Genomic DNA, 20,608 nt, shown 5'->3' with positions numbered 1-20,608 from the left:
GGCTGATCGCATGAAATATAAAGAAGTTATGTCGGAATTTTATAATAAAGGGTATAAACCATCTCTTCAGTTCCCCGCACGTCTGAGTATTGTTTTGAAGAACGGATTGCGAAAAAGAATAAATTCAGTTGAAGATGCAAAAGAGTTTCTGAAGGATGAATTCTAAAACTGTTATACTTCTTATTTGATCAAGTTTTTTTCTTCTGTTAATATGAATTTGAAATAAGGTTACGTTTTGGCTGTTCATATATTGTCTTTTGTTATATATTTTTTGATACTACTTTATTTTATCCCTTTTTGAGGCTTTCTTTTAATACAGCTTTCTTTGAATTTGTTTAAATTGATCCTTTCACATTTTCAAATACTAAGTTGTTTTACTTTTTATGTTGTGTGTTGGTAGGGACATAATGACATCGCAGGACTGGAGTTCTTTCTGTCAACAGGATTTTTTGGGGCCGGTACTTAGTTCTTAGCTCACTGACTGTCTATTGGTGAGCTTTCTCGCTTTGGGTAGGGGAGGGGGTAGGGCCTATTTCTCTCTGGGAGCTGTGTTGGGTTGAATATATGATTGTTTGTTTCAATACCTTACTTTACGGTTTGCTTTCTAGTTTTAATAACTTATGGCCAGATCTTTTAATTACATGTTGATTGGTATTTAAAATGGTTTGAAATATTCACCTGTTTAGTTTGAATGTGAAAGGGTGAATCACCCCACCAAAAGGAACAAAGTGTTTGCTTATATTAAAAAAATGAAAGCACCCATTATTTTTTTTTTACAAGAAACACACATACACAGCTGTGATACCTTACGTTTTTTTTACTGAGTGGAAGGGTAAGGAATTCTACTCTTCGTTTAACGCAAAATCCCGTGGAGTTTCGATTTTTTGTAGATACTACAGTTCCCTTTATTCAGCATAAAGTTGTTTCGGACCCTAATGGTCGATTTGTTATTGTATCAGGGAGTTTAGACAGTAAGTTGATTGTTTTTGCTCATGTTTATGCCCCCAATGTAGATGATCCAGGATTTTTTGAGCGTCTATTTTCATATTTGCTAGATTTGTGTACTTACGCCCTTGTGATGGGAGGAGATTTTAACTGCTGGTTAGATCCAGTATTTGATCACTCATTTGTTAAACCAGCCACACTTAATAAATCAGCTTTGTTTATCCAATCTTTTCTAACTAAATGTGGTATAGTTGATGTTTGGCGATTTCTTCATCTGACGGACAGGGAGTATTCTTTTTTCTCTCATGTCTATCATTCTTATACCGGGATTGACTTTATTTTTATTGATAGTCAAATGATTCCATTAGTTCGATCAATTGAATATAAAGAGATTGCTATCTCTGACCACTCTCCTGTAATTCTATCTTTAAATCTTCCTGGTCCTATCCCCATGAGTAGATTTTGGCGATTTAATTCAACTCTGTTATCCGATGAGGATTTTTTAAAAAAATTATGGAGAATCAAATTACTCTTTATTTTTGAAGAAAATACGTTGGAAGAGGCGTCTAGCCTGATTATATGGGATACTTTTAAAGCATACATCCGGTGTCAAATTATTTCTTATACTGCAAACATCATTAGAAAAGCTAACAAAGAAAGAAATGAATTAGCCAATCAGTTAAAGCAACTGGACCATAAATATGCTTCTGTACCTGATCCTGAAACATATAAGAGACGTATTGAAACTAAAACTAAATATGATCTTCTTTTAACATATCCAATTGAAAGCCAACTTTTAAAAGATAGAAGTCAACTTCATATTCACGGAGATAAAACTGGTAAGCTACTGGCTAATCAATTGAAGCCATTTTCAGCCAAGCGGCAAATTAAAGAAATACATAAAATTAATGGGGACGTGACAACTGACCACCTTGAAATTAATGAACTTTTAGAGAATTTTATTCTAAATTGTATAGATCTGACTCTGTTAATGATAATATTGCAATGAATAATTTTTTAGATCAATTAAATATTCCTAATCTTTCATTAGATGATCGTAGGCAATTGGATCAACCTATTTCCCAGGATGAAATTGCTCAGGCTATTTGAGAATTGCATTCTGGGAAATCCCCAGGACCCGGTGGATTCTCTGGAGAATTTTATTAGGCTTTTTCCTCCTTGCTTATACCACATTTATGTTCTACCCTTACAGGAAGGAAGACAACCAGAGTCTTTTTACGGAGCTTCCATTTTGCTCATTCTCAAAAAGAATATGAATCCTACTAAATGCTCTTCGTATAGACCTATCTCTTTACTCAATTTTGATACTAAAATTTTATCTAAAGTGTTGGCTTGAAGATATATCTTGCACATGCACCAGTCGTGCATGCAGCCTGGTACAGCCAATCCGATCTATTCCTTTTACTTTTTAATTTCCGTTATTTTTTGTATTTTTTTTCTCACGGTAACACGTCGAAGCTGCACGCTGTCTAACATGCTGGTAGAGAGAGTTTTCTTTGGGTTTTCTTTAGCACTGGAAATGGTTACATCCCAACATGCGAGACAGAAGCAAGGTCGCATTGTATATTTCACGGACCAGCAAACACCGGCCGGCTTAGCGAACAGAGCGATGGACACCCCAGCTGAAATCCGGAGGAAAACACACAGAGGGGGATCACAAAGTCGAGGAAAGAGGACCGGGTCGAGACAACAGAGACTTTTGGAGAAGAGGAGTTCGGTGGGTAATTCCATTCCGGCTGACCGGAAGTGCACTGAGAGCGGTAAGCGTGAAGGAGTTCGGTGCTTACTGATCTGGCTAACAACGGATAGTGCAATCCGGGGTATATTATGATTGAGGAATGTGTTTGCAGACTGGATATTGAACTTTTTACTGTTGGACTTCGGCCACATTCCACCGTGATACAGCACTTGGCAGCACGGGAGGTCGTACCTGCCTGTGGCCATCGAACATGCAGCTCCTCCCGTGGAAGGTCAGACACCCTGAGCCGATAGACTGGTCCTGGAATTATTTTCCATCTGGCATAGTTTGCATTTTGGTGTTTGATTGTTGGGGTTTTTTGTATTGCTATATTTACGCTCTATTCTTGGTTGGTGCGGCTGTAACGAAACCAAATTTCCCTCGGGATTAATAAAGTATATCTATCTATCTATATCTTTATTGATAGGATGCAAAACTGGGCTGAGAAGAGGCAAATGGAGTTCAACCCAGATAAGTGTGAGCTGGTTCATTGTATTAGGTCAAAGATGATGGCAGAATATAGCATTAATGGTAAGACTTGGCAGTGCGGAGGATCAGAGTCAAGTCAAGGCACTGTATATTGTCATTTCCACCATAACTGCTGGTACCATACACAGTAAAAACGAGACAATGTTTTTCAGGACCATGGTGCTACATGAACAATACAAAAATTACACTGAACTACGTAAAAAAACACAAAATTACACGAGACTCCAGACCTACTGAGGACTGCATAAGGTGCACAAAACAGTGCAGGCATTACAATAAATAATAAACAAGACAGTAGGTTGGTGTCAGTCCAGGCTCTGAGTATTGAGGAGTCTGAATACTTGGGGGGAAAAAACTGTTACATAGACTGGTCGTGAGGGCCTGAAAACTTCGGTGCCTTTTGCCAGGTGGCAGGAGGGAGAAGAGTTTGTATGAGGGGTGCATGGGGTCCTTCACAATGCTGTTTGCTTTACGGATGCAGTGTGTGGTGTAAGTGTCTCCAATGGTGGGAAGAGAGACCCCGATGATCTTCTCAGCTGACCTCAGTATCCACTGCAGGGTCTTGCGATCCGAGATGGCTTCCGAACCAGACAGTGATGTAGCTGCTCAGGATGCTCTCGATACGTCCTCTGTAGAATGTGGTGAGGACGGAGGGTGGGAGATGGACCTTCCTCAGCCTTCACAGAAAGTAAGGACACTGCTGGGCTTTCTTTGCTATGGAGCTGGTGTTAGGGACCAGGTGAGATTCTCCGCCAGGAGAATCTTGGGGTCCGAGTCCATAGGACACTCAAAGCTGCTGCGTAGGTTGACTCTGTGGTTAAGAAGGCATACGGTGCATTGGCCTTAATCAACCGTGGGATTGAATTTAAAAGGCGAAGGGTAATGTAGGACTCTGGTCAGACTGCACTTGAAGTACTATGCTCAATTCTGGTCGCTTCATTACAGGAAGGATGTGGAAACCATAGAAAGGGTGCAGAGGGGATATACAAGGATGTTGCCGGGTCTGGGGAGCATGTCTTATGAGAATAGGTTGAGTGAACTCGGCTTTTTCTTCTTGGACCGACGGAGGATGAGAGGTGACCTGATAAGGTGTATAAGATGATGAGAGGCATTGATCGTGTGGATAGTCAGAGGCTTTTTCCCAGGGCTGAAATGGTGGCCACAAGAGGACACAGGATTAAGGTGCTGGAGATTAGGTACAGAGGAGATGTCAGGGGTAAGTTTTTTTACACAGAGAGTGGTGAGTGTGTGGAATGGGCTACAATAGGGTCTTCGAAGAGACTCCTGGACAGGTACATGGAGCTTAGAAAAACAGAGGGCTATGGGTAACCCTGGGTAATTTCTGAGGTAAGAACATGTTCGGCACAGCATTGTGGGCCGAAGGGCCTCTATACTGCTGCAGTTTTTCTATGTTTCTACTTTCTATTCACATTCCTCCGGGCTCACTGGACAGGAACACTGAAACACCAAGTGAGAATCAGCAGGAGGTGGCCATTCAGCCCCTCGAACCATCACCAAGATGGCGGCTGCTCTCCCATCTCAGCCACATGTTTCTGCCTGATCCTCATTTCCTCGATCCCTTCAGTCTCCACACATCTGCTGGCCTCTTTTTTTTATGTGAGGACAATACTGAGTCTTCACCGGCCTCTGTGGTGGGGATTTACAGACATTCACCACCCTCAGAGTGGAGACATTTCCCCTCATCTCAGTCCCGTACAGTCCACCCCCATTTTCAGAGACTGGGATTCCTGGTTCAACCGGTAATGATGTTGTGCATTTCAATGTGTTCACCTCTCAGTCCTCGATTCTCTAAATGAAAGGGTTATCACATTTGATCCTTCTTCATATGATGACCCCACCACTCCAGGGATCAGTCTGGTGAATCTTCATTGCGCACTCTATAACAAATACTCTCTAACCTCTTTGTTAATACTCTATGGAATTAATTTCCATCTTCTGCAGCCCCGTGTTGCCCCAACCACTCACCTCCCACCCCGTCACTATTTCCACCTTCCCACCTCCCCCTCACCTGGATCCACCTCTCACTCCCCAGCTCTTGCCCCATCCCCACCCCTCACCTCTTTTCTCGGACTATTTCCCGTCCACTCTCAGTCCAGAGGGAGGGTCTCGGCCCGAAATGTTGACGGTCCATTTCCCTCCACAGATGCTGCCCGACCCACTGAGTTCCTCCGGCAGTTTGTTCTTTGGTCTGTGTGACCCGTGTTAGTGTGGGGAGCGGGATTTTACACCATATTCCCGGTACAGTCTCAACAAAACACAAATAATTGTCACTTTGCCCGGACCATCGGCCCCGCTTGCAGGGCAACAGTCTGCCGGTGTTTGCCCCCCAATGTGGTGAATCGCCACCACCGTGGGCTCAGACATTTCCACAGATGAGCCCCTCCTGTCCCCACCGGGACAAACATCCTGTCCGCCCCCTCTCTCACCGTCTTCATCCTCTCCCTCCCCGGGGAACCGGCATCAAACCGACGGGCCGAGCGGTCTCCTCCTACCTCTCAGCGACACATCAGACTCCGGCCGCAGGAGACGCTTCACAAACGCCCCAACTTCCCTCGGAGGGAAATGGAAATAAATCAGAAAGCGGACATTTACTTTGACGGTTGTCCCGCCGTGACGGAAAGTTCGGGAGACGGTGTCGGCGGAGGTAACGCCCTCTCGGCTGGTCCGCCTCTGCTATTGGCTGGAAGCAGTGATTGACACTGCTTCGTACCAATGGGAATAGCGCAGCGCGTGACTCCACTGTTGACAGCGGTGGGGGAGGGGATGGTCACGTGATCAGTAGCCCAGCCGTTAAACCGACCAAGCTCGAGCTCACCAGCGCGCGGGGCACAAAAGGCCCCGGATGATCGGTTGAGGTGAGAAGGGGTCTCCGGGTTGGGGGTCTCACCGGGCGGCGTTTTCAACACCGACTTCGGGTAGTTGCTGTGACTCCGGACTCCGTGACCCGCAATCCCGGGACAGTCCTGCTCTCTTCCCTCTCTCTCAGCCCCACCATCCGTACACGGGCCCCGGGGAGCTTCCGGCTGATGAGGGAATGGGAACCGATGGGTCTCTCAGACAGAGCTGAGCTCCAGCTGTCTAAATGCAAGGATCGGGAACTCGGAGAAAGGGAACAAAATCTTTTACATCAGCTGTTGTGAAAATCACCTTTGTTCTGCCTCCAGTCACAAACCAGAGAAAATCTGCAGATGCTGGAAATCCGAGCAACACACACAAATTGCTGGAGGAACTCAGCATTAGTACTCTTTTCCATAGATGCTGCCTGGCCTGCTGAGTTCCCCCAGCATTTTGTGTCTGTTGCTTGTTCCACCCCCTCTTGTTCTGGACTTTCTACCCGTGAGAACATGTTTTGTCCCACTCTCTCTGGGTACATAATGATATCAAACACCTTTGTCCAGGGCAACAAGTAGCTTTCACATCACAAATGTGCCAGACTCCAATGAGACAGACTACTGCCCTTCCCTTCATATTCATTGGCATTGCCATCACTGAGTTCACCACCGTCAGTCACCTGGGGGAGGGTTCAGGGGAAATATTTATGTACAATACAGAAACTGGTGTTACCTGTGTGTATTGTGGTGATGCAAAAGTTGCTGGAGAATTTGCAAGTGGGAAAGAGTGTTATTTAGAAATCTGACATTTTAAGTGTCATTTAGCAAGCAAACCACATATGGACGGTGTGCAAAAGCTCTGGCGAGAAAATCCTTCATTACCTGTTACAGGCCTGCAACATAGGTTGTGTGAGAGTGCAGATGAACTTAATCAAACCCAGAAGAGATCAAAGTTCTTATTGACAGTGATTTGATAGCTGTTAAAATGAATGCCTCTCTATATAAAATTCACTGTGCACATGTGGGTAAAAAATGCATAATACAAGCTTTATGTACACACTGGTCATTACAAATTTGAGGGGAGATTGGTGGGAAGGTATGGACACCTCTGGTGTCCCTGATGCCCTCATGTACAAGATTGAGGAGGGATCTGATTGAAACGTATATAATCCTAAAGGGATTGGACAGGCTAGATGCAGGAAGATTGTTCCCGATGTTGGGGAAGTCCAGAACGAGGGGTCACAGTTTGAGGATAAAGGGGAAGCCTTTTCGGACTGAGATTAGGAAAAACTTCTTCACACAGAGATTGGTGAATCTGTGGAATTCTCTGCCACAGGAAACTGTTGAGGCCAGTTCATTGGCTATATTTAAGAGGGAGTTAGATATGGCCCTTGTGGCTACGGGGATCACGGGGTACGGAGGGAAGGCTGGTGCAGGGTTCTGAGTTGGATGATCAGCCATGATCATACTGAATGGCGGTGCAGGCTCGAAGCGCCGAATGGCTACTCCTGCACCTATTTTGTATGTTTCTGTGTTTCTATGTGCATCCAGCTGCAGCTTGTAACCCTGCACTTTAAGGAGTTGAAACTTGAAATAGATGAATTCTGGATCATCCAGGAGTCGGAGGGGGTGATAGATATGACATGAAGAGAGGTGAGTTCCACCCAAGGTGCAGGACACAGGAAACTGGGTGAGAGTCAGGAAGGGGAATGAGGTTAAATAGCCATCGCGGAGTAATCTTGTGTCCATCCCACACAACAACAGGTGGACCCACTTTAGAAACTGTTGGGGGGATTACTGACAGAGGAAAGTCAAAGGGGTGAGAGGGGATTTGTTAGTTAGGGGAACAGAACAAGAGGGGTCTAACATCCTAGTGGTAAGGCTTGCTCGTACTAGTGTTGGGGGGAGGGGTGATGTGGTTAAAATAAGTTATAGGGGGAATGGGAGCCAGAATGACAGAACATATAGTGGAGAGGGTGAATTGAATGGAATTGACTTTATTACATACATCCTTCATATACATGAGGAGTAGAAATCTTAACATCTCCATCTAAATGTGCAAAGTGTAATTCATAGTAATTTATAACAGATAGTTTATACATAGGACAGTCAATATAACATAGTTTACAATTGTATCAGCATGAATTAAGCAGTCTGATGGCCTGGTGGAAGATGATGTCCCGGAGCCTGTTGGTCTTTTTGCTGTGGTCCTGTTTCCTGGATGGGAGCAGCAGGAACAGTTTGTGGTTGTGGTGAATTGGGTCCCCAATATCCTTTGGAACCTTTTTACACACCTGTCTCTGTAAATGTCCTGAATAGTGGGAAGTTCACATCTACAGATGCGCTGGGCTGTCCGCACCACTCTCTGCAGGTTCCTGTGATTAAGGGAAGTACAGTTCCCATACCAGGCAGTGATGCAGCTGGTCAGGATGCTCTCAATTGTGTGTCCCTGTAGAAAGACCTTTGGATTTTGGGCCCCATCCCCAACTTCTTCAACTATCTGCGGTGAAAGAGGTGCTGCTGTGCTCTTTTCACAACACAGCCGGTATGTACAGACCATGTACATGAAAGATAGCAAATGGAGTTTAATGCTGGTGAGTGTGAGATGCTACATTTTGGTAGGACTAATCAAAATAGGACATACATGGTAAATGGTAGGGCATTGAAGAATGCAGTAGAACAGAGGGATCTGGGAATAATGGTGCATCATTCCCTGAAGGTGGAATCTCATGTGGATAGGGTGGTGAAGAAAGCTTTTGGTTTGCTGGCCTTCATAAATCAGAGCATTGAGTATAGGAGCTGGAATGTAATGTTAAAATTGTACAAGGCATTGGTAAGGCCAAATTTGGAGTATTGTGTACAGTTCTGGTCACCGAATAATCGGAAAGATGTCAACAAAATAGAGAGAATACAGAGATTTACTAGAATGTTCCCTGGGTTTCAGCACCTCAGTTATAGAGAAAGGTTGAACAAGTTGGGTCTTTATTTTTTTGGAGCGTAGAAGGTTGAGGGGGGACTTGACAGAGGTATTTAAAATTATGAGGGGGATAGATAGAGTTGATGTGTATAGGCTTTTTCCATTGAGAGTAGATGAGATTCAAACAAGAGGACATGAGTTGAGTGTTAGGGGGAAGAAGTTTAGGGGTAACATGAGGGGAACTTCTTTACTCAGAGAGTGGTAGCTGTGTGGAACGAGCTTCCAGCAGAAGTGGTAGAGGCAGGCTCGATATTGTCATTTAAAGTAAAATTGGATAGCTGTATGGACAGGAAAGGAATGGAGGGTTATGGGCTGAGTGCGGGTTGGTGGGACTAGGTGAGAGTAAGCATTCAGCATGGACTAGAAGGGCTGAGATTGCCTGTTTCCACGCTGTAATTGTTATATGGTTATATGTGAGATCCTTGGTGATGTTTATGCTGAGGAATTTAAAGCTGTTCACCTTCTTAACCCCAGATCCATTGATGTCAATAGGGGTTAGCCTGTCTCCATTCCTCCTGCCGTCCACAATCAGCTCATTTGTTTTTGTGACAATGAGGGAGAGTTTGTTTTCTTGACACCAGCCAGATGTTGTTCAGACCTCAGACAGAGTCAGCAATCAAATGGTTGAGCATGGTGCGATGAATGTGCTGAGCTGTGTATATCACAATGCAAGAAGCATCGTAGGAAAGCCAGATGAGCTCAGGACAGGGAATTATGATATTGTATCCATTGTGGGGACTTGGTTGCATCCAACAGTTGGCGGTGGGGTTTCTCTGACACTGTTGAGCTTCATCGTGAGAGACATGGACGAGTAAATGCATTTCAAATATTTTCGGATGTCGGCAGGTAGATTTGACGATTTGGTTCATTGTCTCCAACCATTTATTTTGCATCAGTGTACAGACATGGCGGAGAAAAGCAACCGGAAATGCAATGCTACCAAGCGAACCAATCACAGTTGTTGCGGTCTGCATCGCCGCGACGCGTGAGTTACTTTTTTGAGGAGGTTCACGTTACCCTGTGGCGTAGGGTACAGCGTGGGGACGGCGTAGGGTACATAGTGCCTATGGCGTACACTTGATGCACAAGTATAAATCAGGCTTAAGAGAGTTGGTACAGGAATCACTGGGCTTTAGTCCATTTGAACTTGTATTTGGTCATAGAGTGAGGGGACCTTTGACCTTGTTAAAGGAACAGTGGATTGATGGGGATGTATATGTTAACTTGTTAGACTGTGTTTTGAAGTTCAAAAATAAACCACACCAGGCCTGTAGTCTAGCGAGACAAAACTTAGATTTCTCAAAACAAAGTGAAGTGTTGGTTTGATAAGCGGACCAAAACAAAAGAAAATACAAGGTGGGGGATAATGTGCTTGCCTTATCTCCAATGTTGACGATTCTACTTCAAGCGAAATTCAATGGACTGTATGAAATAGTCTCTCAAATTAATGATGTGAATTATGTTATTAAAACACATGACTGACGTAAACTAACACAGGTGGTACACATCAATATGATAAAGCCTTATTCTGGCAAGCAGGCACCATCGGTGAGTGTTGTCAAACATATAAATTTGACAGCCCTGAGAATGAAACAATTGACTCGTCTGAGACTTTTCACAAGCCAAACATGGTCCCAGTTAGGCTAATGAACTCGGTTGTTCTCAAAAACGTGGACAACAAGTTGGCTCATCTGCAGCCAAAGCAACAACAACAGCTGAAGGAATTAATTCTGAGTTTTAAAGTTTTATTTCCCAATGTTCCCAAGCAAACCACGGTCGCAGTACATGACGTAGATATTGGTCAAGCCAAACCGATTAAACAACACCCATATCGCATGAATGTAGAAAAGTGTAAATTGGCTGAGCAGGAAATTGAATATATGCTGAAAATGGTATTATCAGGCCTTCAACATCAAATTGGAGCTCACCCTGCGTTATTGTGCCCAAACCTGATGGTAGTGTTAGATTTTGCACTGATTATAGGAAGGTAAATGCAGTAACAAAAACAGATGCCTATCCTATCCCTAGGGTGGATGATTGCATTGATAAGGTTGGAAAAGGTAATTTCTTACAAAGATTGATCTGTTGAAAGGGTGTGGTGTGTTCCATTGACGGACTGAGGTAGAGAAATTTCTGCATTTGTGACACCTTCTGGGTTGTATGAATACAATGTTTCGCCATTTGGAATGAAATATGCTCCAGGAACGTTCCAGAGAATGATTGATTCTGTAGTTCAAGGGTTAGGACACACAGATACCTATATTGATGACTTAGTCACAGGGAGTGACACTTGGGAAGAGCATATCTGTGTAGTAGAAGAGCTGTTTGACAGGCTTTCCAGGGTCAGCCTTACAGTTGACTTAGCTAAGAGTGAATTTGGCCATGCCTCTGTGACCTATCTTGGCTGTGTTGTAGGTCAAGGCAAGTTGGCTCCTGTGCAGGCAAAATTCAGGCAATTTCTGAAGTTCCTATTCCGACTGTGTGACGAAGGCCCGTCACTGATTACAGACGTCTCAGGGCACACTCGGTAAAACACTCAAAGGGTCATCCACACACATTATTCCCTCTGTTATTGTGGTGAGTGCACGCGTCACAATAAATCAACAGTCACAATTTTACACTCATCCCCAGCAGTAATAGGTATGAAAAAAAGAAACACACTATGTCACAGTTTTATTATCTCAGGTGAATTTATTCATATTCATCTTTCCAGTAAGTGTTTTGCTGAAGTGTCATGGTAATCTGACGTTTCTCTCCTCCACAGTCACTGGGTCTGAAACAGAGCTGCTGCATAGAGCTGTCTTATATAGAGGCAGCAGCAACCTGCACAGGTGTGCTGATGGTGGAGGATACCATCTTTACCTGGGACAAGGGTTATGTTACCTAATTACTCATCTTGTGGTAAAGTTTTGGGGTTTATACAAGTTATTTAACCGGGAAATGGTGAATCCTGTGATGAAGTATATGTGTTTATTGTGAGAACTGGTGGTAGAGTTTCAGATTGTGTGAAATGGAAGATAATTGAGTTAATTAGCTTTTGGTTAGTCTCGGGGGATTGGCTTAGCTGTTATAAGCCTCAGGTTACCAAGGCTTTGGGTCGTTTTTTTTTCTGTTTAGTCTGAGGGTGGCTGTTAACCAGACAAGTGACAATTGCAAGCTGTGTGTGTGTGTGTATATATATATATATATATATATATATATATATATATATATATAATATAGTATTTTTTTAAAAAAAATTTCTTGTTTTCATGTGGACATCCAAGTTTTTGTTTCTCCACTATTTTTGTAAATAAAAGCACCACAATCTATTTTTGCCACTCAAGCCATCTTGTTATTTTTCTTAGACAGTTGACCCACAGTTTTTGTGACAGACTGGTAAGAAGGCTCTTGGAAGGTTTCTGGGAATGGTTGGATATTATCGTTAGTTGTGTAAGAACTTTGCTGATATCACTCTTCCTCTGACTAATCTCCTGAAGAAGAGTGAAAAGTTTGTTTGGACCGAGACTTGTCAGGAAGCATTTGATCAATTGAAAGTTATTATTTGGGATTAGGCCAATCAATGTAGTGTCATCAGCAAATTTAATTAACAGATTGGAGCTGTGGGTGGTGACACAAGTCATGGGTGCACAGAGAGTAAAGGAGGGGGCCAAGGATTCAAGCCTGTGGGGCATGTGTGCTGAGGGTCAAAGAGACAGAGGTGAGGGATCCCACTCTTACCACCTGCCAGCCATCTGACAGGAAGTCCAGGATCCAGCTACACAAGGCAGGGTGAAGGCCCAGGTCTCTGAGCTTCTTCTCGATACTTCACAACTTCGTATGGCTAAAGCTCTGCCCATGACTGCAAGGAACTGCAGAGAACTTTGGTCTCATCTGGAAACATCATAGAAACAAGCCTCCCCTCTATGGACACTTCCTACACTTCCCCTGCCTCGGGAAAGCAGGCCGTGTACTCAAAGATGCCCACAACTTTGGACATTATTGCTGCAAACCCAAACCTCCATCGGGGAAGAGATGCAAAAGTCTTAAAGCGCGTACCACCAGGTTCATGGACAGCTTCCTGTCTGCAGTTGTCAGCCAAATTAATGGTCTCCAGTCCAATATCTATATAGGGGAAATATTTATGTACAATACAGAAACTGGTGTTACCTGTGTGTATTGTGGTGATGCAAAAGTTGCTAGAGAATTTGCAAGTGAGAGGAAGTGGAGTGATATTTGGAATTCTGACTTTTTAAAGTGTCATTCAGCAAGCAAATCAGGTATGGACAATGTGCAAAATTTCTGGTGAAAAAATCCTTCATTAACCGTTTCAGGCCTGCTACATAGGTTGTGAGAGAGTGCAGATGAACTCGATCAAACCCAGAGGAGATCAAAGTTCTTACTGACAGTGATATGCCAGCTGTTAAAATAAATACCTCTCTATATAAAATTCACTGTGCACATGTTGTCACTGGGTAAAAAAATGTACAGTACAAGATTTATGTGCACACTGGTCATTACAAATTAGAGGGGACATTGGTGGGAAGGTGGGGAGACCTCCAGTGTCCCTGATGCCCTCACCTACAAGATGTGCATCCAGCTGCAGCTTGTAACCCTGCACTTTACAGAGTGGGAACTTGAAATGGATGAATTTTGGATCAGCTGGGAGTTGGAGGGGGTGATAGACATGACATGAAGAGAGGTGAGTTACACCCAAGGTGCAGGACACAGCAAACTGGGTGAGAGTCAGGAAGGGGAATGAGGTTAAATAGCCATCGAAGAGTACTCTTCTGTCCATCCCACACAACAACAGGTGGAACCACTTTAGAAACATTTTGGGGGAATTACCTGGCAGAGGAAAGTCAAACGGGTGATAGGGGATTCGTTAGTTAGAGGAACAGAACAAGAGGGGACCAATATCCTAGTGATAAGGCTCGCTAGTGCTAGAGTTGGAGTGGGGTGATGTGGTTAAAATAAGTTGTAGGGGGAATGGGAGCCAGAATGACAGAACAGATAGTGGGGAGGGTGAATTGAATTGAATTGACTTGACTTTATTACATACATCCTTCATATACATGAGGAGTAGAAATATTTACATTACGTCTCCATCTAAATGTGCAATGTGTAATTTATAGTAAATTATAATAAATAGTTTGTACATAGGACAGTCAATATAACATAGTTATGCAATTGTATCAGCATGAATTAATCAGTCTGATGGCCTGGTGGAAGATGATACCCTGTTGGTCCTTTTGTTGTGGTACCGTTTCCTGGATGGGAGCAGCAGGAACAGTTTGTGGTTGTGGTGAATTGGGTCTCCAATATCCTTTGGGCCCCTTTTACACACCTGTCTCTGTAAATGTCCTGAATAGTGGGAAGTTCACATCTACAGATGTGCTGGGCTGTCCGCACCACTCTCTGCAGGGTCCTGCGATTAAGGGAAGTACAGTTCCCATACCAGGCAGTGATGCAGTCGTCAGGATGTTCTCAGTTGTGTCCCTGTAGAAAGTTCTTAGGATTTGGGGCTCCATCCCAAACTTCTTCAACCATCTGAGGTGAAAGAGGTGCTGTTGTGCTTTTTTCATGACACAGCTGGTATGTACAGACCATGTGAGATCCTCGGTGATGTTTATGCCAAGAAACTTAAAGCTGTTCACCCTCTCAACCCCAGATCCATTGATGTCAATAGGGGTTAGCCTGTCTCCATTCCTCCTGTCATCCACAATCAGCTCCTTTGTCTTTGTGACAATGAGCGAGAGGTTGTTTTCTTGACACCAGTCAGATGTTGTTCGGATCTCAGATAGAGTCAACAATCAAATGGTTGAGCATGGTGCAATGAATGTGCTGAGCTGTGTATATCACAATGCAAGAAGCATCGTAGGATAGTCAGATGAGCTCAGGACAGGGAATTATGATATAGTAGCCATTATTGGGACTTGGTCGCACCCAACAGTCTGAGGGATTTAGAGGAACAAATTTGTAGAGAGATTGCAGACCATGCCAAGAAACAAAGGTTGATTCAGTGAATGATTTTAACTTTCCATATATTGATTAGGACTCCCATACTGTAAAAGGACTAGATGGGGTAGAATTTGTCAAATGTGTCCTTAATCAGTTCGTAGAATTCCCAACATAGAAGTGTGCAATAAGCTGTTAGGAAATGATCCAGGGCTGGTGACAGAAATTAGTGATCATAATGCCATGAGATTCAAAGTAAATATGGAAAAAGAATGGTCTGAACCGCGGGTTGAGATTCTAAATTGGAGAAAGGTCAATCTTGATGGTATCAGACAGGATCTGGCAAGTGTGGTTTGGGACAGGCGTTTTCTGACAAAGGAGTACTTGGTAAGTGGGAGGCCTTCAGAAGTGAAATTCTGAGGGTGTAGAGTTTGTACGTGCCTGCCAAAATAAAAGTTGAAAGGTAACTGGTGCAGGGAACCTCGGTTTTCAAGAGATATTGAGGCCCGGGATATTTTGTTCCTCCAAATGCCTCAGACTGTTGGGTGCTACCAAGACTCATTAATGACTACAATATCATAATTCCACCCCCAAGCTCATCCGACTTTTTTTTTGTTGTCTTCTGTTGGTTTCTGAAAGCTTCCCAATAGTTTTTGCTCTTCTGTTTGCCTTCTCTTTGGCTTTTATGTTGGCTTTGGCTTCTCATTTCATCCACAGTTGTGTCCTCCTGCCTTTCCAATGCTTTCACTTCTTTGGGATGTATCGATCACTCAGCTCCTGAATTGCTCCCAGAAACTCCAGCCATTGCTGCTCCGTTGTTACTCCTACCTTTTCCCTTCCAGACAAGTTTGGCCAGCTTCTCTGTCATAGAAACATGGGGAAGTTCAGTATGGAAACAGGGTATTTGGCCCATCAAGTCAATGCTGAAAAAACATCTAAGCTGTCTGATGCAACTACCTGCACCAGGACCATCGCCCTCCATACCCCTACCATCCAGTCTGCTATCAGACTTCAGTTAATTGTGAAATTGAGCTCATATTCACCACTTGTGCTGACATCTCATTCCACACTCTCACGACCATTTCAGTAAAGAGCTTTTCCAAATGTTCCTGTTAAATTTTCACCTTCTCCACTTACCCATGACCTCTGGTTGTCATCCCACCCAACCTCAGTGGAAAAAGCTGCTTGCATTTACCCTATCTATACCCTCATAATTTTGTATACTTCCAACAAATCCTCAAAGCAATGTATAATTTCCTTCTTTATGTTTAGAGCCTTTTTTAGGTGTATAAGCTAATGAGGGGCATTGATCATGTGGATAGCCAGAGGATTCTTTCCCAGGGCTGAAATGGCTAACACAATTGGGCATAGTTTTAAGGTGCTTTGAAATAGATACCGAGGGGATGTCAGGGGTAAGTTCTTTACACAGAGAGTGGTGGCTGCGTGGAATGCACTGCCAGCTATTTGTGTGAGAGTGTTTCAGTTACTGTGGGGCCTGGAACCCATGCAGCTCAGTGGGAACGGAATAATGCCAATGGAGAGAGTCAAACTGAGCCAGGTCACAGATTGGAGATGGCAGAAATGCCACATTCTTAGAGAGACAGGAAGAGCATCAGAGAATTTGATGGTCATTCCAGATACCAGCACTGTGCCCAGTTAGAAGATGATTTCTCTCTCCAGCTTGGGTTGAACCTCACTGTAATAGTGTGATGCCAGATCACACCTTGACAACTCAAGGGATCTCATCTGAAATATTGTCCTACACCCACTGATGGATTTTGTAAATATTTTTACAGGTTAAAAATGACAAGGAATTTGTCTTTGGGAATCTCGAACACAACACGCCAGTTTTGCTGTCTCTGTCTAGATACTTAAAAAGAGGAGCAAGGGATTCACTCGATCATCTGACCGGCTGGCATGCCCATCATTTTACACATGGGGGGGAGCCCATTCACCTGCTCAAACAGTGGGAATGGATTCAGTCGGTCATTTCAACTGAAGATATATCAGCAAGTTCACACCGGACAAGGCCATTCATTTGTTCTGTGCGTGAGAAGGCATTCAGTTGGTCATCCCACCTGTGGACAGACCAGTCAGTTCACCCTGGGCAGAAACTTGGTCATCTGCTGAATTTGTGGGGAAGGATTCACTCGGTCATCTGACCTAATGGCTCTCCAGCGAGTTCACACTGGGGAGCGGCCATTCACCTGCTCAGACTGTGGGAAGGGATTCACTGAATCATATAAACTACGGATACACCGGTCAGTTCACAGTGGCGAGAGGGCGTTCACGTGCTCAGACTGCGGGAAGGGATTCACTTGCTCATCCCAACTGAAGGTGCATCAGCGAGTTCACACTGGGGAGAGGCCGTTCACCTGCTCAGACTGTGGGAAGGGATTTACTTCGTCCTCTGTTCTACAGAGACACCAACGTATTCACACTGGGGAGAGGCCATTCACCTGCTCAGTGTGTGGGAAGGGATTCACTCGATCATCCCACCTACAAGCACACTGGTCTGTTCACACTGGGGAGAGGCCGTTCACCTGCTCAGTGTGTGGGAAGGGATTCACTTGCTCATCCCACCTGAAGGTACATCAGCGAGTTCACACTGGTGAGAGGCCATTCATCTGCTCGGATTGTGGGAAGGGATTCACTCGATCATCCCAACTGAAGGTACATCAGAGAGTTCACACTGGAGAGAGGCCGTTCACCTGCTCCGACTGTGGGAAGGGATTCACTCGATCATCTCAACTGAAGGGTCATCAGCAAGTTCACACTGGGGAGAGGCCATTCACCTGCTCAAACTGCGGGAAGGGATTCACTCAGTCATCTGAACTGTTGGTACACCAGCAAGTTCACACTGGAGAGAGGCCGTTCACTTGCTCAGTGTGCGGGAAGGGATTCACTCGGTCATCGAACCTACTGACACATCAGTCAGTTCACACCGGGGAGAGGCCGTTCACCTGCTCAAACTGTGGGAAGGGATTCACTTGCTCATCCCAATTGAAGGTACATCAGCGAGTTCACACTGGGGAGAGGCCGTTCACCTGCTCAGACTGTGGGAAGGGATTCACTTGCTCATCCCAATTGAAGGTACATCAGCGAGTTCACACTGGGGAGAGGCCGTTCATCTGCTCAAACTGTGGGAAGGGATTCATTCAGTCATCTGAACTGAAGGTACATCAGCGAGTTCACACTGGAGAGAGGCCGTTCACCTGCTCAGACTGTGGGAAGGGATTCACTTGCTCATCCCAACTGAAGGTACATCAGCGATTTCACACTGGGGAGAGGCCGTTCATCTGCTCAGACTGTGGGAAGGGATTCACTCAATCATCTGAACTGAAGGTACACCAGCGAGTTCATACTGGGGAGAGGCCGTTCACCTGCTCAGACTGTGGGAAGGGATTCACTTGCTCATCTGCACTGAAGGTACATCAGCGATTTCACACTGGGGAGAGGCCGTTCACCTGCTCGGATTGTGGGAAGGGATTCACTCAGTCATCCACTCTAATGGCACACCAGCGAGTTCACAGTGGGGAGCGGCCATTCACCTGCTCAGTCTGTGGGAAGGGATTCACTCAGTTATCTCAACTGAAGGTGCATCAGGGAGTTCACACTGGAGAGAGGCCATTCACCTGTTCAGATTGTGGAAAGGGATTTACTACGTCATCTCAACTACTGAGTCACCAGCAAGTTCACACTGGAGAGAGGCTGTTCACCTGCTCAGACTGTGGGAAGGGATTCACTCGGTTGTCTCATCTTCAGAGACACCAGCGAGTTCACACTGGGTAGAGGCCGATCTGCTGCTCAGACTTTGGGAAGAGATTCTCTCAGCCATTGCCACCAAATGTCCATCATTGAGTTCACACTGGGGAGAGGCCGTTCACCTGCTGTGAATGTGTGAAGCAATTCGCTCAGTCATCTAACCATATGTAACTCTCGCTTCAGCTAGCAGCTTAATATAGGGGGTGATAGCCCCCAGCCCGGCCAAACTTAAGAAATCTCGTTTGGGTGGATGCTGCACGATGTGACCCCCATTACAAATCAGTACCCCAAAATAACAAACGGTACATAATATGCGATTAAACGATTGGGCTTTGTAGTTCTTACTTTGACTATAGGGCTAGTAAAGAAAAAATAAAGGAAAAGGGCCCACTCTCTCCATTCATGTCTTCTCATCGCTCCCAAGCAAAAGACCTGCAAAAATCTCTCTTCCAGACTCACAAGAAAGAACAACATTTCTCTCATTGGATAGCCCTGCACTTCAAAACTCTGTTGTCTCTAGTCGTAACGTAAACATTGCTGCTACAGAGAAACAGTAACCTCAGCAGTGAAACATTACAGAGAGGCCATTACATTAACACTGAAACCTCACAGCATGTTACAGTTGTGACACACTACTGGGTTCACAATAGACAATAGGTGCAGGAGTAGGCCATTTGGCCCTTCGAGCCAGCACTGCCATTCACTGTGATCATGGCTGATCATCCACAATCAGTACCCCGTTCCTGCCTTACCCCCATAACCTTTGATTCTGCTATCTTTAAGAGCTCTATCCATCTCTTTCTTGAAAGCATCCAGAGACTTGGCCTCCACAGCCTTCTGGGTCAGAGCATTCCATATATCCACCACTCTCTGGGTGAAAAAATGTTTCCTCAACTCCATTCTAAATGGCTTACCCCTTATTCTTAAACTGTGGCCTCTGGTTCTGGACTCACCCATCAGCGGGAACATGCTTCCTGCCTCCTGCGTGTCCAATCCCTTAATAATCATATATGTTTCAACAAGATCCACTCTCAGCCTTCTAAATTCCAGTGTATACAAGCTCAGTTGCTCCAATCTTTCGACAAATGACAGTCCCACCATCTTGGGAATTAACCTTGTGAACCTACGCTGCACTCCCTGAATAGCAAGAATGTCCTTCCTCAAATTTGGAGACCAAAACTGCACACAGTACTCCAGGTGTGGTCTCACCAGGGCCCTGTACAGCTGCAGAGGGACCTCTTTGCTCCTATACTCAATTCCCCTTGTTATGAAGGCCAGCATGCCATTAGCTTTCTTCACTGCCTGCTGTACTTGCATGCTTGCTTTCATTGACTGATGTACAAGAACACCTGGATCTCGTTGTACTTCCCCTTTTCCTAAATAGATTCCATTTAGATAATAATCTGCCTTCCTGTTCTTACCACCAACGTGGATAACCTCACATTTATCCACATTAAACTGCACCTGCCATGCATCCACCCACTCACCCAGCCTGTCAAAGTCACCCTGCATTCTCATAACATCCTCCTCACATTTCGCACTGCCACCCAGCTTTGTGTCATCGGCAAATTTGCTAATGTTACTTTTAATCCTTTCATCTGAATCATTAATATACATTGTAAACAGCTGCGGTCCCAGCCCTGAACCCTGTGGTACCTCACTGGTCACCGCCTGCCTTTCCAAAAGGGACCCGTTAATCACTACTCTTTGTTTTTTGCCAGCCAGCCAATTTTCAATCCATGTCAGTACTCTGCCCCCAATACCATGTGCCCTAATTTTGTCCACTAATCTCCTATGTGGGACTTTATCAAAGGCTTTCTGAAGGTCGAGGTGCACTACATCCACTGGCTCTCCCTCATCCATTTTCATACTTACATCCTCAAA

General features: G+C 44.6%; 1 protein-coding gene across 1 annotated transcript in view; it reads left to right on the top strand.

The window, feature by feature from the left end:
• Positions 1 to 16,761: 16,761 nt before the first annotated feature.
• The window catches only part of LOC140207819 (uncharacterized), a 76,537-nt gene continuing 72,690 nt past the window's right edge, over positions 16,762 to 20,608 (top strand). Inside the window, 1 exon segment of the mRNA XM_072276380.1 lies at positions 16,762 to 18,808. Within this exon segment, the coding sequence (XP_072132481.1) occupies positions 17,126 to 18,808 (1,683 nt within the window). The 5' untranslated portion in view covers positions 16,762 to 17,125.

This window comes from Mobula birostris, chromosome 13 (assembly GCF_030028105.1).
Source record: "Mobula birostris isolate sMobBir1 chromosome 13, sMobBir1.hap1, whole genome shotgun sequence".
NCBI classification, from domain to species: Eukaryota; Metazoa; Chordata; class Chondrichthyes; order Myliobatiformes; family Myliobatidae; genus Mobula; species Mobula birostris.
The sequence above is the reverse complement of the archived record's forward strand: the minus strand, read 5'-3'. Positions and strand labels throughout refer to the sequence as shown.